The 14,675-nt window shown below is 39.3% G+C and overlaps 1 protein-coding gene and 1 non-coding gene across 10 annotated transcripts in view; one reads left to right on the forward strand and one right to left on the reverse strand.

Moving 5' to 3' along the window:
* Terb1 (telomere repeat binding bouquet formation protein 1) overlaps positions 1-13,334 on the reverse strand; it is a 62,491-nt gene extending 49,157 nt beyond the window's left edge. For 5 of the 9 annotated variants that reach the window (XR_004110252.1, XR_004110251.1, XM_031341108.1 and 2 more), the window contains exons 1-8: positions 13,217-13,334; positions 11,800-11,856; positions 7,152-7,265; positions 6,466-6,594; positions 5,225-5,356; positions 3,301-3,361; positions 2,910-3,025; positions 2,693-2,815 (exon numbers count right to left, since the gene is read on the reverse strand). Coding sequence is in view for 7 of the 9 variants with exons in the window: in XM_031341108.1 (XP_031196968.1) it covers positions 2,693-2,815; positions 2,910-3,025; positions 3,301-3,361; positions 5,225-5,356; positions 6,466-6,594; positions 7,152-7,265; positions 11,800-11,830 (706 nt within the window). In the remaining 2 variants the exon portion in view is untranslated. Of the gene's footprint in view, positions 1-2,692; positions 2,816-2,909; positions 3,026-3,300; positions 3,362-5,224; positions 5,357-6,465; positions 6,595-7,151; positions 7,266-11,799; positions 11,936-13,216 lie in introns of all 9 variants that reach the window. The other 4 variants (XM_031341105.1, XM_031341106.1, XM_031341109.1 and 1 more) reach the window with 4 other exon arrangements.
* Positions 11,916-12,018, forward strand: LOC116071644. Its single transcript, XR_004111044.1, has one exon. It is a non-coding gene; the product is annotated as a U6 spliceosomal RNA (small nuclear RNA).
* Positions 13,335-14,675: the final 1,341 nt, after the last annotated feature.

The raw sequence follows: 14,675 nt of genomic DNA on the forward strand, positions 1-14,675 counted from the left end.
CTCCAGCTAGCCAACCGATCCAAGGCCAGCTCCAGCTAGCCAACCGATCCAAGGCCAGCTCCAGCTACACAACAAATCCAAGGCCAGCTCCAGCTACACAACCGATCCAAGGCCAGCTCCAGCTAGCCAACCGATCCAAGGCCAGCTCCAGCTAGCCAACCGATCCAAGGGCAGCTCCAGCTAGCCAACCGATCCAAGGCCAGCTCCAGCTACCCAACCGATCCAAGGCCAGCTCCAGCTACCCAACCGATCCAAGGCCAGCTCCAGCTACACAACCGATCCAAGGCCAGCTCCAGCTACCCAACCGATCCAAGGCCAGCTCCAGCTACCCAACAAATCCAAGGCCAGCTCCAGCTACCCAACCAATCCAAGGCAGACTGAACTACACAAAACCCTGTCTTAAAAAAATAACAAACTTGGGACTGAAGAGACAGCTCTTTGGTTAAGACCACTGTCTCTTCTTTAAGGAAGGGGACCTTGGTTTGGTTTCAAAAAACCACACGGTGGGTCACAACTGCCTGTGACTCTAATTCAAAAGGCATTTACACCCTCTGGTCTCCAAAGGCACTGCACACATAAACATATAGGCAAATACTCAAATTAAAAAAAAAAAATCCTCAAAAATAAAGAAAAAAAAGAACAAATAAATAGACATTCCAGATAGAGGAATATTCAAGTTATCTACTTTTTTGAGTACGTTCTAGTAATTTCTATATTTTAAAGAATTTGTCCAAGTCATTAGAATTTTCTAATTGCATGATATAAAACTGTTTCTACCATTACTTTACTAAGCTATGGTAATGAGGCTGGAGAGATGGTGGTTTATGACCATCTACAATGGCATCTGATGCCCTCTTCTGACATGCAGGTGTACATGCAGCAGAGTACTCATACACATTATACAAGCAAACAAACAAACAAGCAAATAACTCTGACAAGATCATGAGTGAGGAATAGAGAGATGGCTTAGCAGTTTTCCAGCAGACCTGAGTTTGACTCCTGGCACTCAAGAGGCAGCTCACAACTGTAACTCCAATCCCACAGAACCCACACCCTCTTCTGGCTCCACTGGCACACATGTAGCACATAGGCACACATGTGGACAAACATTCACATACATCCAATAAAAACTAGGAAACAAAATCTAGAGTGATATCACTTCTCATGGTAATTTAGGTCTTTGAGGGGGGTGTGCTGGGGAAGAGGAAGGTAAGAGCATCACACTATAGCCCTATCTGGCCAGAAACTCACTATATATGTAATCCAGGCTAGCCTTGAACTTTCAACAATCCTTATCTCTCAGATTTCTACAACCTCCATCTTTTCAAGATTTTTTTGTACATTTATTTTTAAAAATTGCATTTATGCTCTGACCAGGGAAACAGTGCCTTGCTCAGCCATCAGCAGAAAAGTTTCTTCCTGTGGCAGATAACAACAAATACAGAGACCGGCAGCCAGATGTTATGCAGAAAGTGAAAGACCTTGAAACACTCAGGCCTAAATGGGATGCCATTACCAAATCCCTCCCTCCTCAGAGCTCAGGATAAGAGCCAGAAGGGTCAGAGAACACCAAGAAAACGAGGCCCTCTAAATTAACATGAGCAAAGCTTATATGAGCTCACAGAAATGGAGGCAGCATGCACAGGACCTGCACGGGTCTGCATCAGATCCTCTGCATGTACATTATGGCTTACAGGTTAGCATATTTATGAAATTCCTAATTTATGCAAACAAATGAATCTGATTCTTGTGTCTTCTCTTGGGCTCATTTCCTTCTGTTTGTTTTGCCTAACTCTGATGTAATAATTTTTGTTTTCTCTTATGTATTTTATTTTGTTATATTTTAATTTTTTTTCAAAGAATAAATATTGCTTAAGTATAAGATTTGTATTTATGATTAAGGAGTCATATGTGTGTGTGCATGTTGTGTGTGGAAACATATGCATGCACATGCACTTTGGAGGTCAGAGAACAACTCTGTGGAATCAGTTCCCTCCTGACACTTCTGTGTAGGTTCTGAGGATCAAACATGATCCATCAGACTCGCATCTTTTTGAATGGCAAGTGTCTTTGCAGACTGAGCCATCTCCTTGGCTCCATGGTACTCATTTATAGTCTAATTCCAGTTTGGTTAGAGTGGACATCCTGGGAGGGGTTGATCTGACTGCTTTATTTTGTGAGAGTATTTAGGAAGGGGAAAAAAAAAAAAAACCTATATTGCAAGATGGGTACAGTGGTACATACATTTCCAGGACTCGGGAGGTGGGGAAAGGAGGATGCTAAGGTTAAGGCCATCTTTAGCTATATAGACATATATAGCTATATAAGCCAGCTGGGCCACAGGAGACTGTTCTCAGACCCCACCTCCCAGAACTATGCTGCTGCCAACATCTTTTCAATAACTTCCCAATAATATCGAGATTCTCTTCCAAGATTCTCTTATCTTCAAGAGGTTATCCAAGTACTTAAGACAGAGGTAGGTCAGTATCTGTTTGAGGATAGCCTGATCTACATAGTGAGTTCCAGGCCAGCCAGGGCTATATAGTGAGACCCTATCACAAACAAAACAGTCTAAATATATCCAAAATGGTCCAAATTAGAAGTATCAAACTCATTAATTGAATTTTGTAGTTTTTGTTATGATTTTAAATATGTTTCTTAATATATACCCTACAAAATAATGGATACTTACTATTATTTGCAAGAGTAAGTCCAATAAATGAGCATATAGGTCGAATTACCTCAGGTTTTATGCAATTCATCAGCCATTTATTAACATATGGAAAAAGTGAACAACAAAGTATTTGATTCTCATCTGAAAGGAGGAATACCATGTTTTAATCTGATTTTTGCAAAATATCAGTCATTATTTGTTTTTACATTTGAATTTAAGTTGTTGAAATAATTACCATTTTGAGGATTGTTGACACATACACACAGAGTACTGCACACTGAAGACCATAACAGGTAACTCTGGAAAACAGTATTATCTGACAAATTCAACTCATAGTTGGAAAGAACTGTCCTATTGGGTTAAAAAGAAAAGATAATGAATTTTTATAAATGTTCTAAAACTTTTTTTGTTGTTTTTGTTTTGTTTTATTTTTGTTTTTCGAGACAGGGTTTTTCTGTATAGCCTTGGCTGTCCTGGAACTCACTCTGTATAGACCAGGCTGGCCTTGAACTCAGAAATCCTCCTGCCTCTGCCTCCCAAGTGCTGGGATTAAATGTGTGCGCCATCACCACCCGGCTAAAACATTTTATAAATGTCCTAAGCAATAAGACATTTTATTTACTTACCTGAACATCTGTGATAGAACTTCAATACAACCCATTTCTCTCACAAGAGTTTGTCCATCCCCTTAAAAAAGAACCAGATATTACATGAATATGACTTTTACTTAAAAATAATTTCATTAAACTTAAGACACTTAGATGGTATTATAATTAGTTTTTAAGCTACTTTAAAGTATTGTGAAGTATACAGAATGACAGTAGGAAAAAACCTATAATCAAGGGGCTGTAGAGATGAGTTGGCAGTTAAGAGCATTTTCTGTTCTTCTAGGGGACCCGGGATCAATTCCCAGCACCCACATGGTTGCTTACAACTATCCATAACTCTAGTTCCAGGAGATGTGATGCCCTCTTATGGCCTCTGTAGGTACCAGGCATGCACATGGTGCACAGACATACATGTAGGCAAAACGTCCATACACATAAATTTTTAATTTCTTTTAAAAACACTATAGCTAGCTTTATTACAGAAAATATACTATGCTTAGCAACTTACAGCATTCAGTTTTCCTCTAAAAATTACAAACTGCTTATTTTATAGTTGCTACAATATGAAAATAATCTCCAAAGTAGAAAAACTACAAATCTTTTTCAGACTTTCCAAAGTTGCAAAAAAAAAAAAAAAAAATCTAGAAGCAATTCAAGTAGCTAACAATTTCAAGAGTTAAAAAAAGCAAATTTTTAAAACACGAGAACTGGGGAGATGGCTCAGTCAGTAAAGCGGCAGCATAAGGGCTTGAGTTTGATCCCCAGCACTCTGTGAAAAATAAATAAGAGCCTAGGCACGGGAACTTATGTCTGACCACAGGGCTCACCGGGCAGTCAGTCTAGTCAGATTGGAAAGCTTCAGAGTCAGTAAAGTGACTCTGTCTATAGATAAATACAGTAGAAACTGATTGAGGAAGGCATCCAACAATAACCCCTAGCTTCTGCTTCAAGCACAAACACATGCACATGTATGTACATATACAAGCAAAGTTTTAACTACATAAGCACTTTATATTTTATACACAGATATAAAATATATGTATACATAAACACTTTATATTAGGTTTTCAACTTTTCAATAAACCTAAAATTATTCCAAAATAAAAACCACTGGGGACTAACAGTAATCTTGTAATCAGTTCAGTGAAAAGTCGACCCATTCATTGAGTACTTGATTTTCTTTTTGAAGATTAAGTAGTACAAATCACTTCACTGTTTGTTAAAATTAACAAATATTGTGATTAAATGTATATTAATTCCTTCCTTAGAACTAGTATCTCTCACATGTCAATGAAATAAAAAGTTACTAATACATTTGGGAAGCAGAGTCCAAGACCAAGTCTCATCTACATAGTGAAACCTGTCTCAAAAAAAAAAAAAAATCAAAACAACAAAAAAACCCCACATAGGGCTGGAAAGATGGCTCAGCAGTTAATCAGCGGTTAAGAGCACTGACTGCTCTTCCGAAGGTCCTGAGTTCGAATCCCAGCAACCACATGGTGGCTCACAACCATCTGTAATGAGATCTGATGCCCTCTTCTGGTGTGTCTGAAGACAACTACAGTGTGCTTACATATAATAAAGAAATAAATTTAAAAAAAAAAACAAAAACAAAAAATATATAAGTAAATAAATAAATAAATAAATAAATAAACAAAGGCAGGGCTAGAGAGATGACTCAGTGGTTAAGAGCAGTCACTGGTTTTCTGAAGGTCCTGAGTTCAATTCCCAGTACCCAAACAGCAGCTCACAACTTTCTGATACTTTCTTCTGATGTGTAGATATACATGCAGACAAAGTACTTATATACATTAAAATCATAAATCAATATTATCTTTAAAGAAATAAAGGCACTAATATGAAAATGACTAGGTTCAAAGTATTAATGACTATTCCAAAAATATGTTAAAATGTGTTTAAGCATTCATGAGAATTTACTTACTATTATTTGAAACCAGAACCAAAAGAACATAGACAGACATTCTTTTCAAATTTGTGTTTGAATCATCATTAGTTAAGAACAAGGTTAAATCTTGAAATAATTCTGAAGTACACAAAGACTGCTGACAGTAAACTGAAACATAAAAAACAATTTTCATTTTAATATATCAGCACAAACTATTTCAAAAATATATTGAACAAAACGCAAAAGTTGTCAAACTGAGGATGCTTCTAAACTAGATGCCACTTAACTAGCATGTATTAGAGACAGTCAAATCTATGAAGACTTGATGTGTGCTTAAGTAGCAGATCTAAAAAATATTTTAAAATTATTTATTTACTTATTTGTATGTGCAAACACACACATGCGTGTGCCCACTATGTACATGCCATAGTACTCTTGTGGATGAGAGGGCAATTACGGGAGTCGGTTCTCTCCTTCCATAATGTGAGCTCCAGGCATCAAACTCAGGTCATCAGGTTTGCTGGAAAGCCCCTTTACCTACTGAGCCATCCAGCCAGTCCCAAACCAGAAATATCTTAAAGTTAAAATGACTTGGTCTAAGCTCCAAACATTTAAAATACTCTAGAATTGCCAATAAATTCCTAACCAAATAAGAAATGAAAATCATCCCAAGTGAAAAGAGAGGCAAGTAAGAAGACTAAAAAAAAAAAAAAAAAAAAAAAAAAAAAAAAAAAAAAAAAACAAGAAAAATCAGATATCTTTGGAAAACAGAGAGACCTACAATATTTATGATATTTTTAAAGAATGTTTGGAAATGCAAAAGTCTTTTCAAAGCTCAAAAATAATGCAAGGAATGGTGCAATAGCATATTTAGCAAGCAAAACAGGACAGCTGTGCACTTAAGGCCACCCTGCACTATATATGTTTTGACTCAAGACAAAACAAAACCAAAAACAACAACAAAACACTCTACAGGAAACAAACAAAAATAACCCTAATCTCAGCACTTGGGAGGCAGAGGCAGGCGGATTTCTGAGTTCGAGGCCAGCCTGGTCTACAGAGAGAGTTGCAGGACAGCCAGGGCTACACAGAGAAACCCTGTCTCAGAAAAACCAAAAAAACAAAAAACAAAAAACAAAACAAACAAACAAAAACCCAAACCCTAAATAGTGAGTGTCAATCAGGTGTCTCACCTTTAAATTTAAAAATTTACAAAAAAATTTAAAGACTTATTTGAAATTATTTCAAGCACATAAAGATAATATTTTATGTCTTACCATTCTCTTCTGCAATGGATCCTAATGTGTATAAGGCTGCCTCTTTTACCATGCTATGCTCACTTGACTTTGCAAGATTTATTATAAACATCAAACCACCAATTTCCCGGAAATAAATACCTGCATCACCTGTAAAATTTGCAAAAACAAGAAATCATATTTACTTCGTTTGTTCTGTTAAGGATAAAAGAATCAAATGAAAGAATACAACACACACACTGAGCAGAAGAGAAGTAACCATGTATATTGACTTATTACTGTACTACAAAGCCAGAATCAGAGTGGGCTGTGGGCTGCGGTGTCATGGCATGCAGTCAGTCCCAGGGCTAGTGAGGGGATCAGGAGGATGGGTTACTTGATGGAATGAGAAGAAAGAAAGGAAGAAAGGAAGAAAGCAAGCAAGCAAGCAAGCAAGCAAGCAAGCAAGCAAGCAAGCAAGAAAGAAAGAAAGAAAGAAAGAAAGAAAGAAAGAAAGAAAGAAAGAAGGAAAGAAAGAGAGAGAGAGAGAAAGAAAGAAAGAAAGAAAGAAAGAAAGAAAGAAAGAAAGAAAGAAAGAAAGAAAGGAGGGAAGGAGGGGAGAGGCAAGCATAATCACAGAGAAGAGGGAGAGGAGGAAGGAAAGAGAAAGAAAAAGGAGAAAGGGAGAAAAAATAGACTCCTGAATAAAGTTAATTATTATGTCTTACTGTCTTGTTTACAAACTGAATGAATAGTGATCAAAACTTCCTTTTGTGACAAAGGGCTGCCCATATGATACTTCAGACATTCCAACAGTAACTTCAGGTCTGTCTTCACTTCTACTGGAGAAAAATTTATTTTAAACACAAAGTTTTCTTTCAAAGAACAATTATTCAAGTTATATTTCATAATTACAAATCTTTGAAATGCTTGCTTTTTTAAAAAAATAAGCATATATTTGCTTTATGATCTAATAAAGATATTCTCAAAAGGTATTTTAAATGAACTGGATGAAAATACATTAGAACTTAGAGAATGCTAATGAATATGTATTTACGAGGAAATCTCAATCTTAAGATCCTCATGCCTTAGCCTCTTCAGTAACCAGGGCACACCACAATGCCTGCTTCCCAACTTATTCTGAGGTTGGCATTATGCTTGTATCAAAATTAAACCCATTAGAAAGAATAGAAAACTACAGACTAGCATCCTTCACATACATAGAAAATATCTAGTAAGATGTTCTAATAAGCTGATTACAACAACATATTAACAATGCATCATGACCAAGTTAGTGTATCCAAGGAAAACAGAGTAGATTTCATATTTGAATGGAAATCATTCAAGATAACATATCAAACTAAAAAAACCCAAATCCTCTTTTATTATGTAAATGACATATAGGTGTTGGAATAATTTTGCTGTTTTGTTTTGTTTTGTTTTGTTTTTCTGAGACAGGGTTTCTCTGTATAGTCCTGGCTGTCCGGAACTCACTCTGTAGACCAGGCTGGCCTTGAATTGAGACAGGGTTTCTCTGTATAGTCCTGGCTGTCTGGAACTCACTCTGTAGACCAGGCTGGCCTTGAACTCAGAAATCCACCTGCCTCTACCTCCCAAGTGCTGGGATTAAAGGCATGAGCCATCACTGCCTGGTTTTTGTCTTGTTTTAAGTTTTTATTTCTTTTGTTTTGGCTTTAACAGTATTTTCTTATATTTGTTTATTCATTCACTGAGGAGGCATATGTGGAGGTCAGAGGATAGTATGTAGGAATCACTTTTCTTCTACCATGTGGGTCCTGGAGATCAAATGAGGTTGGCAGACATAGTAGCATGTGCTGAGCCATCCTGCCATCTTTGTAAGTGTTTGTGAACTAACATTTACAAGGGGTAAACTTAAAAATAAAAAGACACATACTACAAAAATCTGAGCCACATCAATCTTTATTCTTCTATTTATAAAAACTCAACTAGCAGTTTGTTTCAATTAAACAATTTGTGATATAATCTGTCTGAACAATATAATAGTACAAAGGTTATTACTGAGTTGACTTTGGGCAAAATCCAATATTTATTCATAATTATTGGCTGTATTAACATCATCTGGCTATTAATGTCATATTGATAACATGCTAATGAAAATTTCAAATAAGGCATGGTGCTTTTCAGTTTTGGGCACATTTTAGGATGTATTCCTCCATTCCCTTCAGCATGTCCTTCTCAGACTTTAAGATTTCCTATCAAATTCTTTTCCTCTTAGCCAAAGCACCTCCCTAATTATACAATTATCACATTTTCTCTTCATTTAAACTTCTTTTTGGCTGAGTAAACAAGTTTCTTCAATTCCAGAAAGAAATGCACACAATACCAAAAGCTACAAGCAATAAAAGAAAACGTGACTGAATAAACCTAAAATTTCAATTTTTTCTTTAGGTGTTTGTATTTGAGACAAGGCCTCAGTATGTAGCTCTGGCTGTCCTGGAACTCACTATGTAGAGTAGGCGAGACCTTAACTCACAGAGCTATACCTGTCTCTGTCTCAAAGGCATGTCTTAAAGGTATGCATCACAATGCCTGGTTTAAAATGTAAAACTTTTACGTTTCAAGATACTATGCAGAATGCAAAAGCAGCTCAATCTAGAAGGAAATACTTTTCTATTTTTAAGAACTTTTTGGTCTTTGTGAGTTTCACATCGTGTATCCCAAGAAGGAAATCTTTTCAAACCAGATATTCAATTTTGTGTTCATCCCCTGGGATATCCCAGCACTGTTTAGCAGCTCACAGCTGTTGGCAACTATAATTTCAGGGGACCTGATGCAGCCTTCTAACCTCTGCCAACACTAGGTATGCAAGTGGCTCAAATAAACCTGCAAGCAAAATATCCATATACATATTAAATTAGTGTGTATGGGGAAGGTGGAGGTCAGAAGACAACTTGTGGGAGTTGATTCTCTCCTACTACATGGATCCTAGAGATCAATTGTCAGGTTTAATGATCTCTACCCACTGAGCTACCTCACCAGACTCCACATGTCTTTAGTCTGCTTTTTATTTATTAAAGACATGGCCTCAATATGACCCAGGCTGGTCTCAACCTTGCTACATAACTACGGATGACTTTGAACTCTTTCTCCTGCCTCTATCTCTTCACTTCTAGTTTCTCTCAAACCTGAACCTGGGAGTGGCCTGTCTAGAGCAGCAGGGTCTCCAGCACCCTCCGGCCATGCTCATTATCTTTGCTTCCCTATATAACTTCCCAGATTTCAGCTTTCTTTAAAACTTCTCGAAGCCTGGTGAAGTGGCACATGCCTTTAATCCTAGCACTTGGAAGGCAGGCTGAGTTCAGGCAAGCCTGGTCTATAAAGTGAGTTCTAGGACAGCCACGGCTACACAGAGAAACCAGTGAAGGAAGGGGGTAGCAGCAAACAAACAAAAATAAAAAACAAAACAACAACACAAGCTTGAACTCTGATGAGGCCTCTCTGACCTTCTATAATTGGCCAGACAGAGAGAAAACAAATTCACTGTGGTGAGTGGTGTCTGATCTGAGAGTTCATTAATAGTAGTTGAAACTGGGACAAAGGAACCTGTTTTTGCCTGGGCTAGCTATTAATTAATTAAAGCGGCACTATGTGGCAAATCAATGCCAATGAATCCATAATACCTTGTAAACTTATTGTTGTTGATGCAGTATATAGTTCAATTGGTAAAGTGCTTGCCTAGCACCAACCAAAGCTCCATTTGCCATCTCCAGCACCACATAAACTAGGCATTACTGAAAATGCCTATAATCCCGGCACTGGGGACTTGGAGACAGGAAAATCATCAGTTTAGGGTCATCCTGTGCCACATAATGAGCTTGAGACCAGCCTTGACTACATGAAAGCCTGACATAAAATAAAAAACCAATTCTGACAGTGTAGTAGACACAAACATATTCATCTACATTTCTGACAGTACCCTTGCAACAATGAGCCACCATGTCTAGGGACATCTTTTATATTCTGCCAATAAATCTACTACCATATGGATTTTTATTATAATTTCAAATAGAGTCTTACTATGTAGTCCTGGCTGGCCTAGAAATATGTAAACAAGGCAAGTCTTATATTCAGAGATCTGCCTGTCTCTGTATCATGAGAGCTGGGATTAAAGGCATGAGCTACCATGCCCAGCTCATATGGCACTCTAAGTATCAGCATAACTTTCCCATTATTTCTGACATCAGAAATTATATTATAGGCACCGTGATGGTTTGTACATGCTTGGCCCAGGGAGTGGCACTATTAGGAGGTATGGCCCTTGGAGTTGATGTGTCATTGTGGGTATAGGTTTTTGTTCTTTGTTTTTTTGTTTTTGGGTTTTTTTTTGTTTTGTTTTGTTTTTCAAGACAGGGTTTCTCTGTATAACCCTGGCTGTCCTGGAACTCACTCTGCAGACCAGGCTGGCCTTGAACTCAGAAATCTGCCTGCCTCTGTCTCCCAAGTGCTGGGACTAAAGGTGTGTGCCACCACCACCGCCCAGCGTGGGTGTAGGTTTTAATCCCTTATCCTAGCTGTGTGGAAGAGTTTTCTCTCCTGTTTGCCTTCAGATGAAGATGTAGAACCCTCAGCAACTCTTGTACCATACCTGCCTGCATGCTGCCATGCTCCCACCTTGATGATAATGGACTGAACCTCTGAACCTGTAAGCCAGCCCCAATTAAATGTTGTCCTTATAAGAGTTGCCTTGGTCATGGTGTCTGTTCACAGCAGTAAAACCCTAAGGCAGGCACAGAGCAGGTGTTCACTATGTATGCTGTGGTGCATTATTTCCCTTTAAGTTAATTTATATCATCTGAGAAACACTCTCAGGCCAAAAGAATTGCTTCAAAAAGGCTCAGACCAACCAAACTGCCTGGTAGAGACGAGACCAACTGAGCTGCCTGAAAGAGATACTTTCCAACTTGTTAGGCTGCTTGCAGGTTGTACTGTGTGTTCCAGTTTCTTGGCTTTCATGAGCTGGGGTAGGCTGCTGCTGATACAGTGCCTTTGCGTCATTTCTGCTCCTCTAAATCATTCTTCCTCATTCATATGCTTTGTATATAGCCCCAGTAAGCTTACAAGTTGGAATTGGTGGTATCCATACTTTGGTCTGTTGGCAATTCCCTATCTGGGGTAAGAAAATGTTTGTTCGTGTCCTCTCAGAATAATGTCATAGAACATATGTAAGTTGATGAATGGTTCCTTTCTTTTCTAGATGCAATTGTATATATTGTGTGTATATATATATTTACATATATTTATATATCACAAACACATATACAAAAATATACCCACAATTATACAACTATAAAATACATAAAACTAATGTAACTACATGATTCATGGATTTCTCACCTTGTGTTTTCTTTGGATTCTCACTTTCCATGCTTGCCTTTTTCCCTTATATTTCATCTATAAGATAAGGCATTTTTAGTTAGATCAGCTTCTAAGAATTATTCTGGACCATATGCTTGCTTCAGCAGCACACATACTAAAATAGGAATGATATAGAGAAGATTAGCACAGCTCCTTCACAAGAATAAGACACAAATTTATGAAGCAGTCCACGTTTAAAAAAATTTAAAGAGTGAAATATTCTGGGCATGACAATGCATGTCTGTAATCTTCAAGCAGGAAAGGGAATGGAAGAAGGGTCATGAGTTTGAAGCCATTCTGAGCTACATTTAAAGTTCCAGAAAAGAAAGAGGGGGAAGGGGAAGAGGGAAGGAAGAGATAAAAAGAAAGACTGTCTTAAAACAAACAAAACCATCACAAACACAGGAGGGACGATCCCTGGGATCCACATAGTAGGCAAAAACAGACTTTCATTGGTTATCTTTCACCACAAATGTGCTAACCTATACATGCACACAAACATGTACATACATATACATACACAAATAAATGTAATAAAAATAAATAAATATCTGCAGTAAAGGACCAGCTATCATTTTCAAAAGGTTATATAATTATAAAATTATACTTAAAATTAAAAGTAGCTCACTTCCCAAGTGAAAAGTATGTGCCAAATCAAGCAATTATGAAATGTTTTTAATAGTTTTGTGGATACAAATTATCACTAACAATGAGATTGTAAAATTTTTTACCCTGTTCTCACAGAGGGGGAAACTTTTCACATAACAGGACGCACAATCCTTACAGGTTTTACTCACTGTACTCTCCAAATCAATAAGGTCAAGAACAAACGTTACCAGGTAAACTAACAGAACATAAATAAGAAAGCTAGCTGGTTATTGTTCTGCACACTTCTTTGGTCCTAGGGATGAAACTCAAGGTAGAATCTATCATGAAGCAACACGCCCAGCTCTTGAAATTTGCTACTTTAAAAATGGTCACATCAAAAGCTTTCTGGGGTGAAAACAATCTACATACCCTCCCTTCCCCCATGACAGACAAAATATCTTCCTGGGTGGGGCTGGAAAAGCTGAAATTCCTAGCATTCACTGCCACTTGTAAGTTGTCCAAAGTGGGCGTCCATCTGCCTTGGAATCCTATATTATGGAAGACATCCTCTAATGGGAGCAAACCATGTAAGTTGCACTAGCAACTTTCTGCTAGGATAGTTTAAAGGGAGTGTGAAATAAGCCTTGCAGGTCCCAGAAAGTACTGAGGGTAACAGGAACCAGTTGCTCTACAGGATGGAGAGGATGTGGGGGCTCAAACCCTCACCACTCGCCCAGGGTTCACAGGCTCCGGGTCCTCCTCATCCTCCTCCCTCGCTCTCGCTGAAGGCCACGGAGGCCAGGCTCACCTAGAGAGCTGCAAGAACTCCTGTAAGGAGGGCAGGCAGGCCCAAGACTTTGCTCCACAGCCCTCCGCGAGGCACTATGCACCGCTCCCAAGCCGGGCTCCGGCGGACCTAACGGGAGTTCCCAACTTTGGCGCTTCAGGTGCTGTTAGACGCGCGGTCCCGTCCTCTTTCTCACAAACGAATTCCCCTGTGGAGACGCCGCTTCCGCTTTCCCAGAATGACCCGGAGCAGCGCGGCCGGCCGCACACAGCTGTGGACGACCTTTCCCCACACAGACCGCGGCCACTGCGGCCCGGCCCGGCGCCAGCTCAGGAAAGCTCTGGGCCCTCAGCTCAATCCATCTCCTCAGGTAAGCCCGGGAAGCGGGGCCACGCCCGCACCATAGCACTGCCCCAGGAGGCAACAGGCAGGGCGGCAAGGCTGGTCTGAGCTGAGGCAACTACCCGAACCAGGGAAGCGGAGGCCGAGCCTCGTCAGGCCTGCACCACGACGCCCGACTAGGTTTCCCACGCCTTGGGAGTCAGGCTCACATCCGCTGGGCGGGACTTCCGGCCGACCCCCTGTCACACTTGAGCTAAGCTAAGCAGCTGGAGAGTCATCAGTGGGCAGAAGGTGGCCAGTGTGGGATGCGGACCTTAGTATTTAGGGCTTGAATCTTGGAAGGGTCTCCGTTCCCTCCTGACCTTGCCTGACGCCAGGTTTTCTTTGGTGGCATTCGGCATTCCATTAACTGGACACCCTCACTGGGTGAACTCCAAAAACCTTAATTTTGGGTTCTGGCCAAGCCAGCTTCCCATTGAGTAGACCAAGAACTGGAGCTTTGAGTCGTAAATGTGGTCAAAGGGTACCCTCGTATAATTATTAGTGCTGTCATGCTCCCAACAGAATCCATCCTATGGGAGTGTTTGGAGTTGGAAGTACTGTCAGAGGGCAGTCCCCGCTGTGGAAAAGTCACTTGATAAAGTAGACATAGCTAAGCAAGAATGAAACACTGGTATCCAAGAAATAAAATCCTTATGAGCCCATCCCCTGTTCCTTGTCAAATAAAACACAGCTTCTCACATAGGAGACTGCCTTTGATAATTATTCCACAGCAGGCAATTTAGAGCTTTAAGATACTGAATCACATTAACACATTCAGCCAGCCACACTGAAGTCAGAAGCTGGGATCTGCTCCCATTTTTGGATTTCTAATTTGTTACTGTTCCTTACCTTAAGGAATTTTCTTTCCCATCTAACATGTTGGTAAATGTTATTATTCCAATATTATTATTCGATAAAAAAAATGTATGGATGGGGCAAGCCCATAAAATTCAATACGTAGGTATAGTGGCAAACCTTTAGGTATATATAATGAATGACAGCACAAGGGAATGGTTTTGTTTTCTGATAAAGCTCCTGAAATGCTGCTTTAAAAGTTCTATTTTGCCTGGCAGTGATTGCGCACACCTTTAGTCCC

This window comes from Mastomys coucha, unplaced genomic scaffold (genome assembly GCF_008632895.1).
Source record: "Mastomys coucha isolate ucsf_1 unplaced genomic scaffold, UCSF_Mcou_1 pScaffold22, whole genome shotgun sequence".
NCBI lineage: Eukaryota > Metazoa > Chordata > Mammalia > Rodentia > Muridae > Mastomys > Mastomys coucha.